Here is a 19,003-nt window from a genome sequence, read left to right on the forward strand (position 1 = left end):
CTTTGCTGTACAGCAGAAGTCAACACAACATTGTAAATCAACTGCACTCCAATAAAAACTTTTTAAAAATAAGTAAATGAAACTGAAAATTAAAAATGTTAAAATCCTATTTTAGAACAATAAGGCTAGAAAAAATAAAGGGCATTGAAATTGGTAAAGAAGGAGTAAAACTATTTGTATGTGACATGACTGTATACATAGAAAATCCTGAAGAATTAATACACACAAAAATACTAGGACTAATTAATGAATTCAGCAAACTTACAAGATCAACAACAAAAATCACCTGTGTTTTAATACACCAGCAAAGAACAATTTGAAAATGAAATTAAGAAAATTTTAGGAGCATCCAAAAGAATAAAATATCTAGGAATAAATTTAACCAGGGAAGTCAAAGACATGTACATTGAAAACTACAAAACATTGATGTAAGAAAGGCCTAAATAAATGGAAAGACAGTCTCTGTTCATGGGTTGGAAGACTTAACATGGCAGTATTCTCTCCAAAGCAAACCAACAGATTCAATGCAATCCTAATAAAAACTTCAAAATTCTCCACAAAGCCATCTGAAGATTCAGTGCAACCCTGATAAAAATTCTAGAATTACCTGGAGGTCCAATGGGTAAGAAGGACTTGGCACTTTGACTGCTAAGGGTCCAGGTTCGATCCCTGGTTGGGGAACTAAGATCCCACAAGCTGTACGGCACAACCGAAAAAACAAACCAAAACCTTCCAGTGGCCTTTCAGGGAAAATGGAAAAGCTGATCTCGTATGGAACTGCAAGGGGCCCCGAATGGCCACAACAAAAAACTGAGAACAGATTGGGAAGATTGGAAGACTTCACTTTCTGATTTCAAAACTTACTGCCTAGGAATCTTAAATATGACAAAAGTGAAAGTGAAGTTGCTCAGTCATGTCCGACTCTGTGACCCCATGGAATGTAGCCAATCAGGCTCCTCTGTCCATGGGATTTTCCAGGCAAGAGTACTGGCATGGGTTGCCTTTTCCTTCTCCAGGGGATCTTCCCAACCCAGGGATCGAACCCTGGTCTCCTGCACTGTAAGCAGACGCTTTACCGTCTGAGCCACCAGGGAAGCTCCATGACACAAAAGAACTTTCCTACAAAACAGGAACAGAGACATAAAGAAGAGAGTTGGGGTTCCTAGGGGTGGGGGCCTCGGGAGTTTGGGATTAGCAGATGCGAACTATCACATACAGGATGGATGAACAACAAGGACCTATTGTATAGCACAGGCGACTATATCCAATATCCTGGGATAAATCATCATGGAAAAGAAAATGAAAAAGAATGTATATGTTTGTATAACTGAGTCACTCTGCTGTAGAGCAGAAATCACAGCATTGTAAATTAACTCTACTTCAATAAAAATTTTCATAGAAGCAACTTGCACAGCTACAGTAATCGAGTGTTGTACTGGCATGAGCCAGACAGAGACAAATAGAGCACAACAGAGGCCAGAAATAAACCCTCACATCTCTGGCCCACTGATTTTTGACAAGGGTGCCAAGACCATTCAACAGAGAATCTTTTCCAACAAATGGGGCTCACCTTGTCTAGTGATTCTAGACATGTCCTAGATCTGAGCTACTGAGTCATGACTGAGGGAGTTGTTCCCAGCCAGCTCCCTCCAGCCCATCACAGGTGCTCACAGTGTTCACATCACTTAACCCAAATGGAGTAAGTGTGTGATTACTTACTAGATCCTGGTCTCGTCCTGAGGGCAGGGTCATGTTTATTTTCCTCAAGTGGACATTTCTAGTGTTTTTGTGTGCTTAATACACAAACTGTTCTTGTATACCAAATATACAAAGTGTAAATGCTATATGCAAAATATTTAGGGAGGAAATAATTTTTCCTATTCCACACGGGTCACTTTGCAGATGACTGCTTTGTATCTCAGTTTACCTTAACGTGACAAGCAGGATCCGAGGCAAGTCACCTTGGACTCTGACGCATACCTGTCATCCCACGATTAGCAGCAGACATCAGAGATGTTCCAGGGAGAGAACCACACACATAGTAACCAGTGGCACTCAGGAAAGCACCCTGCTCCTCTCAGGACTCCACCAGAGGTGCCCCAAAGGGAAGGAAAACAGCTGATGTTGCAATCATTCATGTGTCACCAGGTCAAGTCAGAACACCACCTGGCACTTCACGCTCTGAGTACAGTCACACATCCTATCTCAAAACAGGGCCCCGCCTTAGAGACAAAGGAGAACATGTGCTTCTAAAGTTACATTATCAACAACTACAGCAGCTTTCATCAGAAGTCCGCCAGATAACAGCATTTAAATCTCTATAAATATAGTTCCTAAAGGGAACTCCCTGACAGTCTAGTGGTTAGGACTCTGCACTTTCACGACCAACAGCCAAGGTTCAATTCCTGGTCAGAGAACTAAGATCCCATGAACCTCATGGTTTGGTCAAAGAATAACCTATCAATTGACCAATTTAAAAAAACATAAGAATAGTTCATAAGTGTTTAAAAAATGTAGAGGTTTCATGGATGGAACTCTCAGCAAAAACTAGTCTGATATCATAGCTGGAAAATATTAATGCAGTTGGGCTTCTAGAACGCCCACAGCCAGTGGGATGATGACTATCTCACTCTGTCACATTCTTGCCGTAGCCAGTGTCCAGTCACGGGCACCAGGTCTCCAGAGTGACTGAGACACAGCAGAAAGATGGCAAGTGGACCCAGAAATCATGTCATGAGGACCCATTGGTAAACCAGGAATAAGCTTCACAGGATGACTCTAGGGTTCAGCAGAAGGGTCTTCAAATACCCCTAAGCCTACAGAAGATCAGGCGGGAGAAGGATCTTCTCATTGTCAGGACTGACTCCAAGGTAGCACGGCCTGCCTTGGAGGTGTCACCACATGGCCAGAGTTACAGAGTGTCCAGGCCCAGACACAGTAGGGGAGGCCGGCTAGCCCGGGACTCTCCTACCCCAGATGCCACACATCACATCACCCACCTGTCCCTCCAGTGGCTCCAACCATGTGAAGCTAGAGCTCCCTCTTTTTGAAAATTAAATCATAGGCATTTAATTAAAAACCAGAAACACAAAGTGTGCTAGTGTGGCAGACAGTAAAACCACCAGTACTCAGAGCAAGTGCATCAAATAGATGAAAAGCAGCAAAGATCAGCATTACCTGGCTCACTAGGGAAATAATGTCCCTGTTGGAGGAAAAGAAAGTAGTTGTGACCGGAAACCCATGGCTCTGTGCAGTCGTGGTTACCTGGCAGAGTGGCCAGTCCACCCAGGCCAAACACTTCTTTCCTATTTGAGAAAATGAGGGCATCATAAAACCTCACTGGGCTTCCCTCCCAGTCAAGTGGTTAAGAATCCGCCTTGCGATGCAGGGGACACGGGTTCAATCCCTGGTCCAGGGTGATGGCACATGCCTTGGGACAACTAAGGCCATGTGCTGCTACTGCTGAAGCCTGAGGGCCCCAGGGGCTGCTCTCCAAGACAAGCACCGCAGTGAGAAGCCGGCCCACACACCACAACTAGAGCAAGCCCCTGGCGCGCATCAACAAAGACAGCACAGCCAAAACAAACAGACACGGTAATAGTTCAGCCAAAGTCCATCAGGTAGGACGAGGCACAGTGGACACAGTCCTGCTCTAAGTGGAGCTGCGAGCACTGCCTCCAGGTCTGTATGAACTCAAGATGGTGGAGGCCCAAAATCACACAGCTTCCCCAACTCCCAGCTCCATTTCCTCAGCCCAAGCACATTCCCCCGTCTGCACTTTGTCCTGGAAACCGCTCCCCTGTGGTAAGCCAGGCAGCCACGGGCTCCCCTCCCTGCTGCGCCTTAGATCCACGTGTGCCACCTGTGGTCCAGAGTCTGAGAGCCATTTTTTACAAAATAGATTTTGTCTAGATTTTTAGCTGCTTAGGAGGGTAAATCTAGTTTCTGCTCCTCCAGCTGACCACCTCCTTAGTCCTGAGATTCTACGTTTTAAGCTCTGGTCTAAAATCAGTGACACGAGATGAGCACACTTTACAGCAGTAAAGCCAGATTTCTTCAAAAGCATAATCTGGGGCAACTGTGAAAATTACTGAGGTGTTTTCATGAAGATTTGGTTTATTCAGGACACTTATTAGTAACTATCTAAATAACTATGCAAACACATCATCACAGAAAATGTCGTGAAATTCAACCTAAGATTGAGTCAGTGGTCTGCGCAAACACCGCCCAGGTGATTCAGGAGGGCTTGCTGTCACAGCGTGCCCTGGACAGGAAACTGCCTGTCTGGGGGTGAGGTTTTTCCACACTCTGAGCACAAGAGAAACCCCACTTTGGTTTGATAAATGATTGATTGGAGGGATGGAGGGGGTTTCCTCAGGCTTCCTTCATTCAAACCTGTTCCAAGTTTAGCTCTGGTTCTCAGTCCTGGCTGCACTACAGATTTTCCTGTAGAGTGAAATGCCACTCACCTCTCAGAGTGAGAAAAGTACAGTGAAGAAAGCAGGCATAAAATCTACACTGTAGAAGATGTATGTACATCCAGAAGATGTACATACCTGTCCTTGTAAATGCAGAGGCAACCACATCCTTTAAAGCAGCAAGTAAGATCCCATTACAAGGGCACAGACACCTGGAAGATACTGAAGAACCAACAGGAAGTAAAAGTAATCCTAGTACTGACTTCTCACGGGACACCTCTGTCAATGACTTAAGAAATCTAAGTGTTTCTTCTGACTGTCCAGGAAAAGGCAGCTAAAGTAACCTTTAAATCACCTAAAATCACTGAAGTGATTCTAACTCCTTTTTCTCATAGAAAAGATGCTCAGTAAGATGACATCTTCTCTAATTGCTCAGACTCCAGAACATTCAGACTGCCCAGGGGTCGAAGTGCAGGGACCTGGAGGGCTGGGCACACATGCTCGTCAGAAAGGAGCCTGCACATGGTCACAACTGCCTTTGCAGTGATTCCCTTTAGGGCCCAGGAGAACAGTATTTAGTTGGCACCTGATAACAGAAAATCATAATCAGGAGTTTTATTTAACTGAGTAAACTGGAGACAACATGAATAAAATTTCAGTTGAGTTTACATATGTAAGCCAATTCCTGGAGAACTCGTGATACACAAATTTAACTCAGATAAAACTCAGAAGGCAGCCTCGAGCCGCATCACACTTACCATGCACGGGAGGGTGGTGACGCAGGAGTGTCGCTCCTGCACTTTGTTTCCCACCCCCAGGGCATTGCCCACCTGGACACTGGCCGCCACACTGAGGCCAGGGGGCACCTGGGAACGAACAACCACAAGTCACGAGAAGTCAGGTCTGAAAGTCAAAATACCAGCGCACTAGGGTCCACCTGCATGGAAACCTGAGGTGGAGTCAGAGGTCTGGGATCCAGACCTGGTCCAGTGTGTCCTTGCTGTGTGATGTAAACAAGCGGTTTGGCCTCACTGGCTGTTACAGGCAGGTAACAGGCAGTGCCCAGACCACTCCCCCGTCAAAGGCAGCCACGTAGGGGCTTCCCTGGTGATCCAGTGGTGGAATCCACCTTGCAGTGCAAGGGACACTGGTTTGATCTCTGGTCCAGGAAGATCCCACCTGCTGTGGAGCAACTAAGCCCCTGCACCACAGCAATTGAGCCCCTGTGCTGCAACTACGAAGCCCGTGCACCTACAGCCTGTGCTCTGCAACAAGAGAAGCCATAGCAGTGAGAAGCCCGAGCATTCAACAAAGGGTAGCCCTTGCTCACTGCAACTAGAGAATGCCCTCATACAGCAAGACCTACTACAGCCAAAAAATAATTAAAAAAAAAAAAAAAAAACGGGCAGCAGAATAGGAACCTCTTAAAGATGCTGGGTATGAGGGCAAAGCACCTCCCTTATTAGCTAAACACAGACTCTGAAAAGTCCATTCAACCTTGCTACATTCTACAAGATTTAGTGAACTGTAAATATAGAAATAATATGTAAAAATTAAATGAACCAGGAGTTCCCTCAAGTCCAGTGGTTAAGAATCTGCCTGCCAATGCAGGGAACACAGGTTTTATCCCTGGTCTGGCAAGATTCCACATGCTGTGGGGCAACTAAGTGCTACAGATGCTAAGCCCACACGCTGTAGAGGCTGTGCTCTGCAGGAAAAGAGCCGCTACAAGGAGAAGCCCAGGGACCACAGCTAGAGAACAGGCCCTGCTCACTGTAGGTGGAAAAAGTCTGTGTGCAGCAACAAAGACCTAGCACAGCCAAAAATAATTTTTTTAAAAAGAGGTTCAGTCCAGTCACTCAGTCATGTCTGACTCTCTGCAACCCCATGGACTGCAGCACGCCAGGCTTCCCTGTCCATCAGCAACTCCTGGAGCTTACTCAAACTCAAGTCCATCAAGTCAGTAATGCCATCCAACCATCTCATCCTTTGTTGTCCCCTTCTCCTGCCTTCAGTCTTCCCCAGGATCAGGGTCTTTGCCAGTGAGTCAGTTCTTCATATCACGTGGCCACAGTATTGGAGCTTCAGAAAAAGAAGTAAAGCCTTTTAAAAAATTAAATGACCCATGTGAAACAAGCACTCAGAACAAACCTGGCACTCTAGGAACATCACAAAAGCTGATGAAATCTGACCCCATCACACATTATGTGTCCAGCATTCCTTGTGTCTAATTACCCACTAAACTGAAGTATGGCCCTTCAGATGCCAAAATTTTTAATTGGTTATAGAAATCTGAAGCTCTAAGCTTGCCTGCTTTTTAAATAGACCATTACTCAACCTGCAGGATTATCTCTGTTGTCATTCCTGTGATATGGTTGCTGCCCTCAGGGGCTGTTAGTGAAACATGGATGGTAGAATAAACTGGCTTTAATCTCATGTCAGAGTTTTGCCAAGAGAACACACTGGTCATAACAAACACCTTCTTCCAACAACACAAGACTCTACACATGGACGTCACCAGATGGTCAATACCAAAATCATACTCATTATATTCTTTGCAGCCAAAGATGGAGAAGCTCTATACAGTCAGCAAAAACAAGATCAGGAGCTGAATGTGGCTCAGATCATGAACTCCTTATTGTCAAATTCAGACTGAAATTGAAGAAAGCAGGGGAAACCACTGGACCATTCCGGTATGACCTAAATCAAACCCCTTATGACTATACAGTGGAAGTCACAAATATATTCAAGGGGTTAGATCTGATAGACAGAGTGCCTGAAGAACTATGGATGGAGGTTTGTGACATTGTACAGGAGGCAGTGATCAAGACATTCCCCAAGAAAAACAAATGCAAAAAGGCAAAATGGTCATCTGAGGAGGCCTTACAAACAGCTGTGAAAAGAAGAGAAGTGAAAGGCAAAAGAGAGAAGGAAAGATACACCCATTTGAATGCAGAGTTCCAAAGAATAACGAGAGAAAAGAAAGCCTTCCTCAGTGATCAATGCAAAGAAATAAGAGGAAAACAATAGAATGAGAGACTAGAGATCTCTTCAAGAAAATTAGAGATACCAAGGGAACTTTTCATGCAAAGATGGGCACGATAAAGAACAAAAATGGTATGGACCTAACAGAAGCAGAAAATATTAAGAGATGGCAAGAATACACAGAAAAACTCTACAAAAAAGATCTTCACAACCCAGATAATCACGAGGATGTGATCACTCACTTAGAGCCAGACATCCTGGAATGCGAAGTCAAGTGGGTCTTAGGAAGCATCACTGCAAACAAAGCTAGTGGAGGTGATGGAATTCCAGTTGAGCCATTTCAAATCCAAAAAGATGATGCTGTGAAAGTGCTGCACTCAATATGCCAGCAAATTTGGAAAACTCAGCAGTGGCCACAGGACTGGAAAAGGTCAGTTTTCATTCCAACCCCAAAGAAAGGCAATGCCAAAGAATGTTCAAACTACCACACAACTGCACTCATCTCACATGCTAGCAAAGTAACGCTCAAAATTCTCCAGGCCAGGCTTCAACAGTATGTGAACCATGAACTTCCAGATATTCAAGCTGGATTTAGAAAAGGCAGAGGAGCCAGAGATCAAATTGCCAATATCTGTTGGATTGTTGAAAAAGCAAGAGAGTTCCAGAAAAACATCTGCTTTACTGACTATGCCAAAGCCTTTGACTGGATCACAACAAACTGGGAAATTCTTCAAGAGATGGGAATACCAACTACTTTACCTGCCTCCTCAGAAACCTGTATGAAGGTCAAGAAGCAACAGTTAGAACTGGACATGAAACAACAGACTGGTTCCAAATTGGAAAGGAGTACATCAAGGCTGTATGTTGTCACCCTGCTTATTTAACTTATATGCAGAGTACATCATGAGAAATGCTGGACTGGATGAAGCATAGGCTGGATCTAGATTGCTGGGAGAAATATCAATAACCTCACATATGCAGATGGCACCACCCTTATGGCAGAAAAGTGAAGAAGAACTAAAGAGCCTTTTGTTGAAAGTTAAAGAGGAGAGTGAAAAGTTGGCTTAAAACTCAACATTCAGAAAACTAAGATCATGGCATCTGGTCCCATCACTTCATGGCAAATAGATGGGGAAACAGTGGAAACAGAGACTTTATTTTCTTGGGCTCCAAAATCCCTGCAGATGGTGACTGCAGCCATGAAATTAAAAGACGCTTACTCCTTGGAAGAAAAGCTATGACCAACCTAGACAGCTTATTTAAAAGCAGAGACACTACTTTGCCATCTAGTCAAAGCTGTGGTTTTTCCAGTAGCCATGTATGGATTTGAGGGTTGGAAAGAAAGCTGAGCGCCAAAGAATTGATGCTTGTGAACTGTGATGTTGGAGAAGACTTTTGAGAGTCCCTTGGACTGCAAGGAGATCCAACCAGTCCACCCTAAAGGAAATCAGTTCTGAATATTCATTGGAAGGACTGATGCTGAAGCTGAAACTCTAATACTTTGGCCATCTGATGCAAAGAACTGACTCACTGGAAAAGACCCTGATGCTGGAAAAGATTGAAGGCAGGAGGAGAAGGGGACGACAGAGGATGAGATGGTGGGATGGCATCACTGACTCAATGGACATGAGTCTGAATAAACTCCGGGAGTTGGTGATGGACAGGGAGGCCTGGCGTGCTGCAGTCCATGGGGTTGCAAAGAGTCGGACACGACTGAGTGACTGAACTGAACTGAATCTCATGTCTGCTTGTAATTATTTACATGTCAGCTTTAACTTCTTGTTCCTACTAGAAGCAGCATCCTCCAAAGAACCGTCTAATTTGTTGCTATTGGAGAGCCAACTCAAGTGAAGTTGATAAAAACATATGTATTAAAAATCATTAAGAATCTGAGAAACAATGGACCTCATTATATAGAAATTTACAAGACTTGTGGGTCCAAAGTATATGTATTGGCTTCAGCTCATGATGAACGGCCAGCTCACATGCTTATCCCCCTTCCTTCCCAAAATGCCACAAAAATGTCAGTAAAGGTACTTAACAGAAACGAAATCCATTAACAACACTGAACATAAGTGAGCAGCCAAGCTTTAGCAAGAGAGAAGGACCACAGAAAAGAAGGCTAGGTCCCACCAGTCCTTCCCAGGGGAGCCCCAGGAGGCAGTGGTAGGTGGTGCTGGGGACTCACTTCTGGGTCACAGGCAGTTCAGCCAGACCTCACTGCTGACCACCCCTCCCTTGAGGTCACTGCACAGAGACTGGGCAAACAAAAGCAAAGTGCCAGAGCTCTCTGGTTCTGTGAGCACCTCAGAGCTAAGCCCTTCTCTTCTCAGGGGATAGGAGGTGGGGTGAGCTGGAGGGGGAGGGCAGGGCTGCTGCTCTCTGCCACCCTGCCCCCCACCTAAACCCTAAAGTAAAGATGTCATGGGACCAAGCCCATCTCTGTACTGAGCTGCCCACTGAGCCTTCCTATGTAGTGGAGAGGTCCGCTGGAGAAAAATCCACAAATAGGACAGGAAAGCCATGTCAGCCATTCAGTTTCTAAATCAACACATTTTCCTTTTCTTGCCTAATTGCACAGGTTAGAATCGCTAATACAGTGTTATTATTGCTGAATATAATATCATTACTATCACTTCAGTCTTCTTCTGGTCTCATCAGTGCCTGAATTCTGCATCCCCACCAGTAGAGCCTCTCCCTGTGGAATTCCTAGTATATGTAAAACAGGTCTCCATCTTTCACATATTCCAGTTCTACTACTTCTCATTTGTATTTATTGTGGCAAAATACATGTAATGTGAAACTCACCATGTTAGCCATTTCTCCGCTTCTTACTCCAGTCGTGACTATGTGGTGTATTGTTTTAACATCATAACCATTTTAAAGTTCACACTTCAAGACTTCCCTGGTAGCCCAGTGGCTAAGACGCCACACTCCCAATGCGGTGGGTGGGAGGTTCACAGTGTCAGGGCAAAAGCTCCGAGACACCTCTGCCTTCCAGGAAGAGAGAAAGATGAAGCATGTCAATCTCTCAGAGAGTTTTATATTGAATAAAAAGTCACACGTGAACCTTTTTTGGAAGTATTTTTTGTGTGTGTGTGAATGTTTAGTGGTTTATTTGTAATTATCCAAAACAACCAATGTCCCTCAGCTGTAAACAAGCTTATAGTTATTAAAAAGGAACAGGTTACTGATACATGCAAAACAGATCATCTCAAAGGCATCATGCTAAGTAAAGAAACCAGATTCAAAGGCTACATATGGTTATCAATTCAGGTATGTGACACTGCTAAAAATCGAAACGGGGAAAGAATATAGGTCAGTAGTTACCAAGAATAAGAGGTAGAGAAGAGTGATTGACCATACAGGGACGTGGGGAATTGGGGAAGGGGAAAAGTGACGGAAATATTCTATACCATGATTGTGGTAAATAAACTGTTTTTTGGTAAACTTTATCAAAACTTGCAAAATGCTTTTTACAGGGGAAATTTTAATGATAAGTTGTAAGAACTTTAAAATATTCCGCTAACTTTTCTATTATTGCTTACTTGAAATATTAACATGCTCTTTGTTGTCACTGAGCACTCAAGGCTTGGTGATCCATGGACCTGCTGAAGGTTGTCCAAGGTATATGACAAACTCACTAATCTCACTCATTTCTATTAACAGCAGGACTATGTAGCATAACCTGTTTAGAAAAGAAACCCATATGATCCTTTCCAAGTTTTCCATTGGATCAGAGGTCAATGACCTCTCAGAAGCCATGTGGCAGTTTCCAAAGTTTTTTCTAAATCACTATCACCTGAGCAAGCAATGCAACTTCAATTGTGATTTTAACTAGTCTAGGAAGTTCCCAGAGGCCTGCAAACAAAGGACTCTGATGCCACCTGGGTGAGAGAACCTCTAAGTTTGGAAGAAAAAAGGACAGAAGTCATGAAAACCAAAACCAGATCAGGAAAAGTTTCAGGAACGTTGCAAATAAAGGAAGATACATTTCATTCCACCTTCTCATATGGAAGAGCTTGCTCTTCTCATCACAAGATTGAGAACTCATGCTGCTCATTCCTTTTAAGATACAAGGGAATAACTAATATACCTTTAATAATTCCCAAGTGACTATACATCATCTTGCGCATTTCACAAGGACATCTAACACCTATCAACAGAAAACATAAAGGGACATCTTGACACACAAGTTTTCATCCCTTTTCTAGAGCTGCCCATTTCAATAATTGTATATAGAGCCAGAAACAGCCTGTTTTTGGCAGGAGCTCAGTGCTCAACCTAACAAAAGGTAACCAAGGTAAATACATTTTAATAAAAATATCTATAGTCCTGTCCTGGTATTTATATACCCCATTCTGCAAATTACTAATAATCAAGCTCTTTAGTATATGCAATCTGCTTTTGGGCAGACCAGAACCCAACCACATGAATTGTTCATGCTCTTGAAAAAACCCCTGAAGCATAGTTAATCTGGCCAAAACTCAACTATACTGCCTATTCTGGGAATAGGATTAAGAATCATTTTTTCAGAAATCATACTGCCTCTCATATTCTGAAACCACACAAGAATTCCTGGGGCCAAGTTTCAACAAGATTCCATTTCAACAGCTAGGCAATTTTAAAAATGGGGTTTAAGGTCAAGCACCAGTTTGTTTTATAAATCTTTTCAGTCAGTTCATATTCAGAAAGCAACTGTATAAAAAACTGAGCAAAACATTCATCCTGAATCTAGAAATTCATGTTTTAAACTAGTCTGTAGTGACCACCAGTAGGTGGCGCTCACAGCAATTCTGTACAGACAAATCTATGGCTCCAAGCATGCCAACTGTCCTGCTCTCCTTAAACTTCCACTTAAAAGCTATTTTCTGCAATGAAACCTTCCTTGTGAAGACAAGTCTTCACCAGCTATTTACTAGCTAGCAATCTTTATTCATATCTCCTTTAATCAGTTAACACCATATCTGTCAAAACATTAAGGAACAAGCTAGGGACCAAATCCTTTGTCATTTTAGAGTCCCTACCAATGGCCATATAAATTATTTTTATCCTGGAAGTATTTTTATAAACCAGCTCAAATGCTTTGTGGAACAAGGTGGGTATATAGAAATGTTCTCTTAAAACCAAATACTCTTGTGAATCCTGTCATAATATATTCAGAATTTTCTCACAAGGTAAAAAAATAAAAAATGTTAACTGTGTCTGGCTTTCATAAATAGTTTTCTCAAAATGAGCCTACTTCTCCCTAGCAATTCGCTATCTTGCCACTCATACAGAAACCCCTTATCTGAGACTGTGTCCACAGAAACGCCTGCCTTTGCAACATACCTGCTTCCCACATGCTCTTCTCAGGCCTATCTGTATAATTTTAGGTTTGTATTTATTGCATTACTGAGATGTAGTGTAGACTCTCTGGCAAGGGATGTAAGAGGACAGAGGCTAGAGAGGAGTGGACAAGAGACAAGTTTTTACAGAAAATGAGACCTGGATACCTTTATCATAATTCAGCAGGACTAGTTAAAGGGAAGGGGCTGGAGGAGAGAGGACAGTTCTGTGCCCAGGTGGCAGGCTGGTCTCAAAGAGGAGAGCGATGGTCCAGGTGGCAGTTCTTAAGGAAGAGGAAGGAGGGGTGGTCAGGCAATGACTGGCCCTGGGTTCTGGGAGGGGACCAAGCAGGGGGCTGCAGAGGAAAGAAGGGTGAAGGGATCAGGGCACAGAAGACCCCACGAGGGCAGAGGCCAGGAGACACAGGTATGAGGACTAGACAGGGCTCCAGGGATAAAAGGAGGTGAGTGGAGATGTAAAGTTCAAAGCTTCTACTGTGGGTGCAAGTGGAAGGCTGGGAATGTGCAGGGTGGGGGACCCAAACTGGATTCGGGGGTTCTGGAAGCCGGTGAAATGGAGAGAGGTGAACCAACACAGCCAAGGAGACAGGCACTCGGGTCCTGAGGGTGTCAGTGAACATAGAAGAGGCCACCCAGAGATCATCAATGAGGAAAAGTATAGGATGGTGCACTGGATGGACTGTCCAAAAATGGACACTGGGAAAGGGGAGTCCACGTGCAAAAGAATGAAACTGGACCCCTATGTCACACCACACACACAATCAACTTAAAATGGGTGAAAGAGCTGAAGCCATAAAACTGGAAGAAAACTTGGGCAGTAAGTTTTTTGGGATCTGACATCAAAATCAAAGGCACCAAGTAAAAGTAACCGAGACTCCATAAAACTAAAAGCTTCTGCACACCAAAGGAAACCATCAAAAAATGAAAAGGCAGCCCACCAAATGGGTTCACAATAACAGACGTGAAAAGAAGACGTCTGAGTCCATGTGCCAAGGTCGTCATGATTTAGGGCTGTACATCCATCTAGGTGGGGACAGAAGGGACATTTTCTGAGACTGGGAAAGACCACCTGCCATCACCAGCAGGAGTTTCTCACCTTTGAAGGCCTTGATGAAATGCAGGAGACAGGCAGCTGTCCACGACTTCACCAATAAAAAAGCAGGGATGTCATGGTGGTTTCTTGGTTTTGGCCATGCCACTTAGCTTGTGAGATTTTAGTTCCCCAACCAGGGATTGAACCCATGCTTCTGTAGTGAAAGGGCAGAGTCCTAATCACTGGACCATTAGGGAATTCTCCAAAATGCAGGTCTTCAAAGAAGGTATAATTTCAATCCATGGTGGATGGGAGACACTTTACTATGAGGCTGAAATAGGGACAACAGAGGATGAGATGGTTGGATGGCTTCACCGACTCAATGCACATGAGTTTGGGTAAACTCTGGGAGTTGGTGATGGACAGGGAGGCCTGGCATGCTGTGGTTCATGGGGTCTCAAAGAGTCCCACACGACTGAGTGACTGAACTGAGTAAACTAATTCTAACTAATGGCAGCCAGTCTAGATGTAGATAAGTTACCTAGTTTAACTTCATAATAAAGGGGGAAATGTAGTTCTTCATGTTCTACCTGCAGAGTTGTCTCATGGCTACAAATTTCTTGCGTAATTAGAGGTGGGGCCTCTTGGCAACCCACTCCAGGACTCTTGCCTGGAAAATTCCATGGACTGAGGAGCCTGGTGGGCTACAGTCCCTGGGGTCACAAAGAGTGGGACACGACTGAGCGACTTCACTTTCACCTTCCCCTGGGGCTGGTTTGAGAGTAAGGAAAACACCTTTCCTATGTAGGTAGGAACCCTATAGGATAAGGGAACCCTTGGGGCAAGCTCTGACCCCATAAAGGTGCAAGTGCCAGACAAGACCATTTAAATTCCAGGTTTTTCCTTCTTCTCAGTCCTAATGAAAGGAATGTAAAAACCTACCGAGACAGCTCGACCTTGCCCAGGTATCCGCAGAACACTGCACTCGCTGTGCGGCTCGGGGAACTGGTGGGCGAGGGCGGAGGCAGCGCGTTACACCGACCCCCGGGCCCAGACGGAGCCGGACACTGTCCACGGGCCGGACAACGGGGGCGGGAGGACATGGGGGTGCCGCGGGGGACAAGGGGTGTCCGCGGGGAGGGGCCATGGGACGAAGGACCACGTGTGACCGCGGAATAAGGGACAGCGGGGGACACAGGGTGAGCGCGAAGAGGGGAACCGCGGGGGTGGGGGCGGGCTGCACACTCACCACCGGCCCGGAGCGCCGCCAGCCCCGCCGTCTGGACCCCAAGTCGGGCGGCAGAGGTCCTTGCAGAGCCTGTAGGTGTTCGCGCCAGCGGGGGGCCGCAGGGGTCTGGGTGGCAGAGGGGGCAGGGGTGACCATGCTGGCGCCAGAGGAGCCTGAGCTCAGGCGCCTTCGTTAGCCCAGGGAGCACGTGGGAGGCGGGGCGGGGCAGGGGGTCGGGTGAGGAGGGGGCTCCACTTCCCGCCGCCCCCCCCCCCGCCCCGCCGCTGCCGACTGGGGCGGGGGGACCCCTCGCAGTTCCGTGACCCCCTGGGCTTGGTGGAGGGGTGGCCTTCGTGGGGGCGCGTGGGAAAAGTACTGGAAGAGGGGAGGCCTGGAGTCAGCATTCCCCCGCCCCGCACCGAGTCAAAGCATTTTCTCCTGGGCTTGCCCTCCCCAGGTGCCAGCAGTTTGCAGATCGTTGGACTTGGCGCCCGTGAGAAACCTCGGCGGCTAGGGTGCGGGGTGGGGAGGGCACGACAAACCGGGACGGGGACATCGCTGGGGCCCCATCGCGAGGGCCCCCTTGGGTGCAGCCTTCGTCTGGAAGATGGCCTTCCACTTACTGACCCAAGAGGAATGAGGGCCTTAATAAGAGAACTCCTCCACCCCACACCAACACACACCGAAAACCTGCCCCGCGGTGTCTTCACTCAAGAGGCGCTCACTTTTCTCCTTTCCTGGTTACCTGGTCTTTCCCAGCAAAGGCCAGGTCTGGTTGTTGGTCCCCACCCCGCAGGCAGCGAACTTAGTAGGTCCTGATGCTCGCTTGGCTGACAGCACACCTTCCCCCACCCCAACCCCAGGCTGCATCCAAGCTTCACCCCTTAATCCAAGGCCTCTGTCTGTCCTCCTGCCCACTAAGAGTTAGGAGTAATGGGGTTTTCATGACTCCAAGACTTTCCCAACGATCCCCAAAGTTAAGGAGAAGGGCATGTTCATTAGAATCTCATCTTTTTGAGATGGGTCCACCCGGAATCTTCTGGATATATGCAAGTAAGTGTTAGTTGCCCAGTCTTCCCTGACTCTTTGCTACCCCATGGACTGCAGCCCACCAGACTCTTCTGTCCATGAGATTTTCCAGGCAAGAGTACTGGAGTGGGTTGCCATTTCCTTCTCCAGACAATCTTCCCGACCCAGGGATCGAACCCAGGTTTCCTGCACTGCAGGCAGATTCTTTACCGACTGAGCTACAAGGGAAGCCAGCCAATAAAAGCCTGTGCCTTTTCTAAGATGAGAACCACCCAAACAAGATGAATAGGGCCTGTCCAAGATGTAGTGTAGTCACGTAGTCCTGTCAAACTCTTTGAGACCCCATGGGCTGTAGCCTGCCACGCTCCTCCGTCCATGGAATTCTTTAGGCAAGAATACTGGAGTGGGATTGCCATTTCCTTCTCCAAGGAATCAAACCCAGGTCTCCTGCATTTCGGACAGAGTCTTTACTGTCTGAGCCACAAAGGAAGCCCTCCTGGGATGTAACCTTCCCCTCTCCTGAACACTCTTCATTTTTGCTGCTTTTCAGCTTTTTCAGCCCTTCTTTCTGTCAACATAGGAAAAGGCCTGATTTCTCCCTCCAGTTTGCCTGAATTAGCTCTTTGAACCCTGTATTTCTGTCGATTGTCCACCATTTTAGAAAAACCAAGTGCTGGGACTACCCTGGTGGTCCAGTGGTTAAGAACCTACCTGCCAATGCAGGGGACACGGGTTCAATCCCTGGTCTGAGAGGACCCCACATGCCTTGGGGCAACTAACCCCAAGTACCTCAACTACTGAAGTCTGTGTGCCCTAGAGCCAGTGCTCCACAACAAGAGAAACTGGCGCAATGAGAGTAGCCCCGCAACTAGAGTAGCCCCCGTTCACTGCAGCTAAGCCTGAGCAGCAACGAAGACCCAGCACAGCTAATAAATAAATTAAAAAACACAGTACAGGTCCTTCATTTCCCTCCCTGCTGCCTTCCCCCACCCCCACCACAACATATTGGTCTAAACCAATGATCAGACAGGCCCTGAATACGAGGCAAGCTAACTGATGCCACCTGACTCCTTTCTTCTTGGTAATCTGTCTTCTCCCCTAGAAGTTTCTTAAGCACATCCACCACCCTCGGTACCTGAGATCTGGAATCCAAAGGAATGTTAACAAATATCGTTTTCTGCTGAATAATAATCTAAGGCATGAGGAAGACATATTGTAAAATATATTTTAAGTAATTCAAATAGTAAGAATCTTTAAGTGCTCAGTATATGGGTTTGTGGCTTAAAAAACAGTAAGCAGAAGAAACATCAAAGCCCTACATGATGCAGCCAGTACACAGTGGTCCTTGGTGGAAAGGATGGTGGATGTAATCTCCCAAATGTTGTCTTGGACTTGCACATACTTTTTACCTTCGTTCGTTTTCTTCATCAGAAATGTATTTTGGAACTCAGTTCTTGACATCCATGAGCACAGCTTAGTAACATTTGGGCCAATGAATTTCTGTTCGTTTAAGCTCAGAAGCATCCCTTGGCCTGACTTTCTCTCTCTCTTGCCATATCACGGAACTCTGACATAGACTTTCACTAAAATCCCCACCAGTAAGATGACAAGGACCGCCAGGAGCAGGAGCCCCCGCCGCAGCACCAGCTGTCTCCCGGACAACCTCCATGCGGCCCTGGGATGGACTTCGAGACACTCTTCTTGGCGCATCTGCTGATCCGACTGAGTCTCCTCTTTCTGTCCAACATCTCTTATCAACATTCCTCCACGGTTTTCAGGGCCCACTGGAGGGGAAAGTGAACTCAGCACTTTAAAAGGATATTTTTCATCTGTATAAAAGGAAAAGCACGTATGCAGTACCTGCTGGGAGAATGATAATTCAGGAAGCAGTTGCTTCCTGACCACGAATAAAGAAAATCCTGACTCAGGTGTTGTCCATGAATCCACAGACACTGACTAGATCCTGGTGGGGTCAGCATGGGCTCTGCCCCATTGTGTACAAAGCCAAGTAAGGTAGCTCTTTAGGTTAACAGTTTTGTTGTTTAGCTGCTAAGTCGTGTCTGGCTCTTTGCAACCCCATGGACTATAGCCTGCCAGGCTCCTCTGTCCATGGGATTTTCCAGGCAAGAATACTGGAGTGGGTTGCCATTTCCACCTCCAGGGTATCTTCCCAACCCAGGGATCAAACCTGCGTCTCCTGCACCAGCAGGTGGATTCTTTACCACTGAGCCACCAGGGAAGCCCTAGTTTAACAGGCTTAGGGGAAATGTTCAAGGGGGCCAGCACCACCAATTAGCATCTCAGAAAGAAAATAAGGTCAGTGGAGGAAAGGATGACCTAAGAGGTGATTCAAGAGCGTTCACAGCACGTTGGCAGGGGAGATGCAAGCCTTCCCGTTAGAGGACCCTCTAAAAACCGGGCAGGATAGTGACCCAGACCTAGGTTTAGTCTCATGGTACTTCAGAAGAGGAACAGTAAGGAAAACACCCTAAATGCTTGCACCTGTACTGAATTGATCACCTGCAACTCTTAATCATCTATGGCAGCATGTCTGAGTCAGCAATTAAAGCAAACAAACTTCAGCTGTTGACCTGAAGCTGGATGCTCCCTATCGTTTGTTTCGGAGGCATTATTTCCCTATTTAAATGGGAGCTCAGCACAGCAAATCTAGTTGTGAACACCTAGAGGGGCCTTTCCAAGAGCAGGGGCAGATGTATCATACCTGGGCAAAGTGGGTCCTGAGGGAGCGTGGCCATCCCATTGCCGGCCATTCTTCGCTTCAGATTGGCGTGTTCCTGAGCCTAGGAGAGGGGATGCATCAGTCCATAGGCTCCATCACAGTGCAGCCACACACCTGGCCGTACCCTTGCTGAGGAAAAACCCAGCCATTTTCTCTCACTGACAGGTAACACAGGAGCCTCTCCAGTTAACAAGCATGGAATCCTCTTTTCTAATGATTGAC

General features: G+C 46.1%; 1 protein-coding gene across 1 annotated transcript in view; it reads right to left on the reverse strand.

Moving 5' to 3' along the window:
- Positions 1–15,321: 15,321 nt before the first annotated feature.
- SLC47A1 (solute carrier family 47 member 1) overlaps positions 15,322–19,003 on the reverse strand; it is a 32,387-nt gene continuing 28,705 nt past the window's right edge. The window contains exons 16-17 of the mRNA XM_059878508.1: positions 18,764–18,842; positions 15,322–17,825 (exon numbers count right to left, since the gene is read on the reverse strand). Coding sequence (XP_059734491.1) covers positions 17,599–17,825; positions 18,764–18,842 — 306 coding nt within the window. The 3' untranslated portion in view covers positions 15,322–17,598. The remainder of the gene's footprint in view (positions 17,826–18,763; positions 18,843–19,003) is intronic.

This window comes from Bos taurus, chromosome 19 (assembly GCF_002263795.3).
Source record: "Bos taurus isolate L1 Dominette 01449 registration number 42190680 breed Hereford chromosome 19, ARS-UCD2.0, whole genome shotgun sequence".
Lineage (NCBI taxonomy): Eukaryota > Metazoa > Chordata > Mammalia > Artiodactyla > Bovidae > Bos > Bos taurus.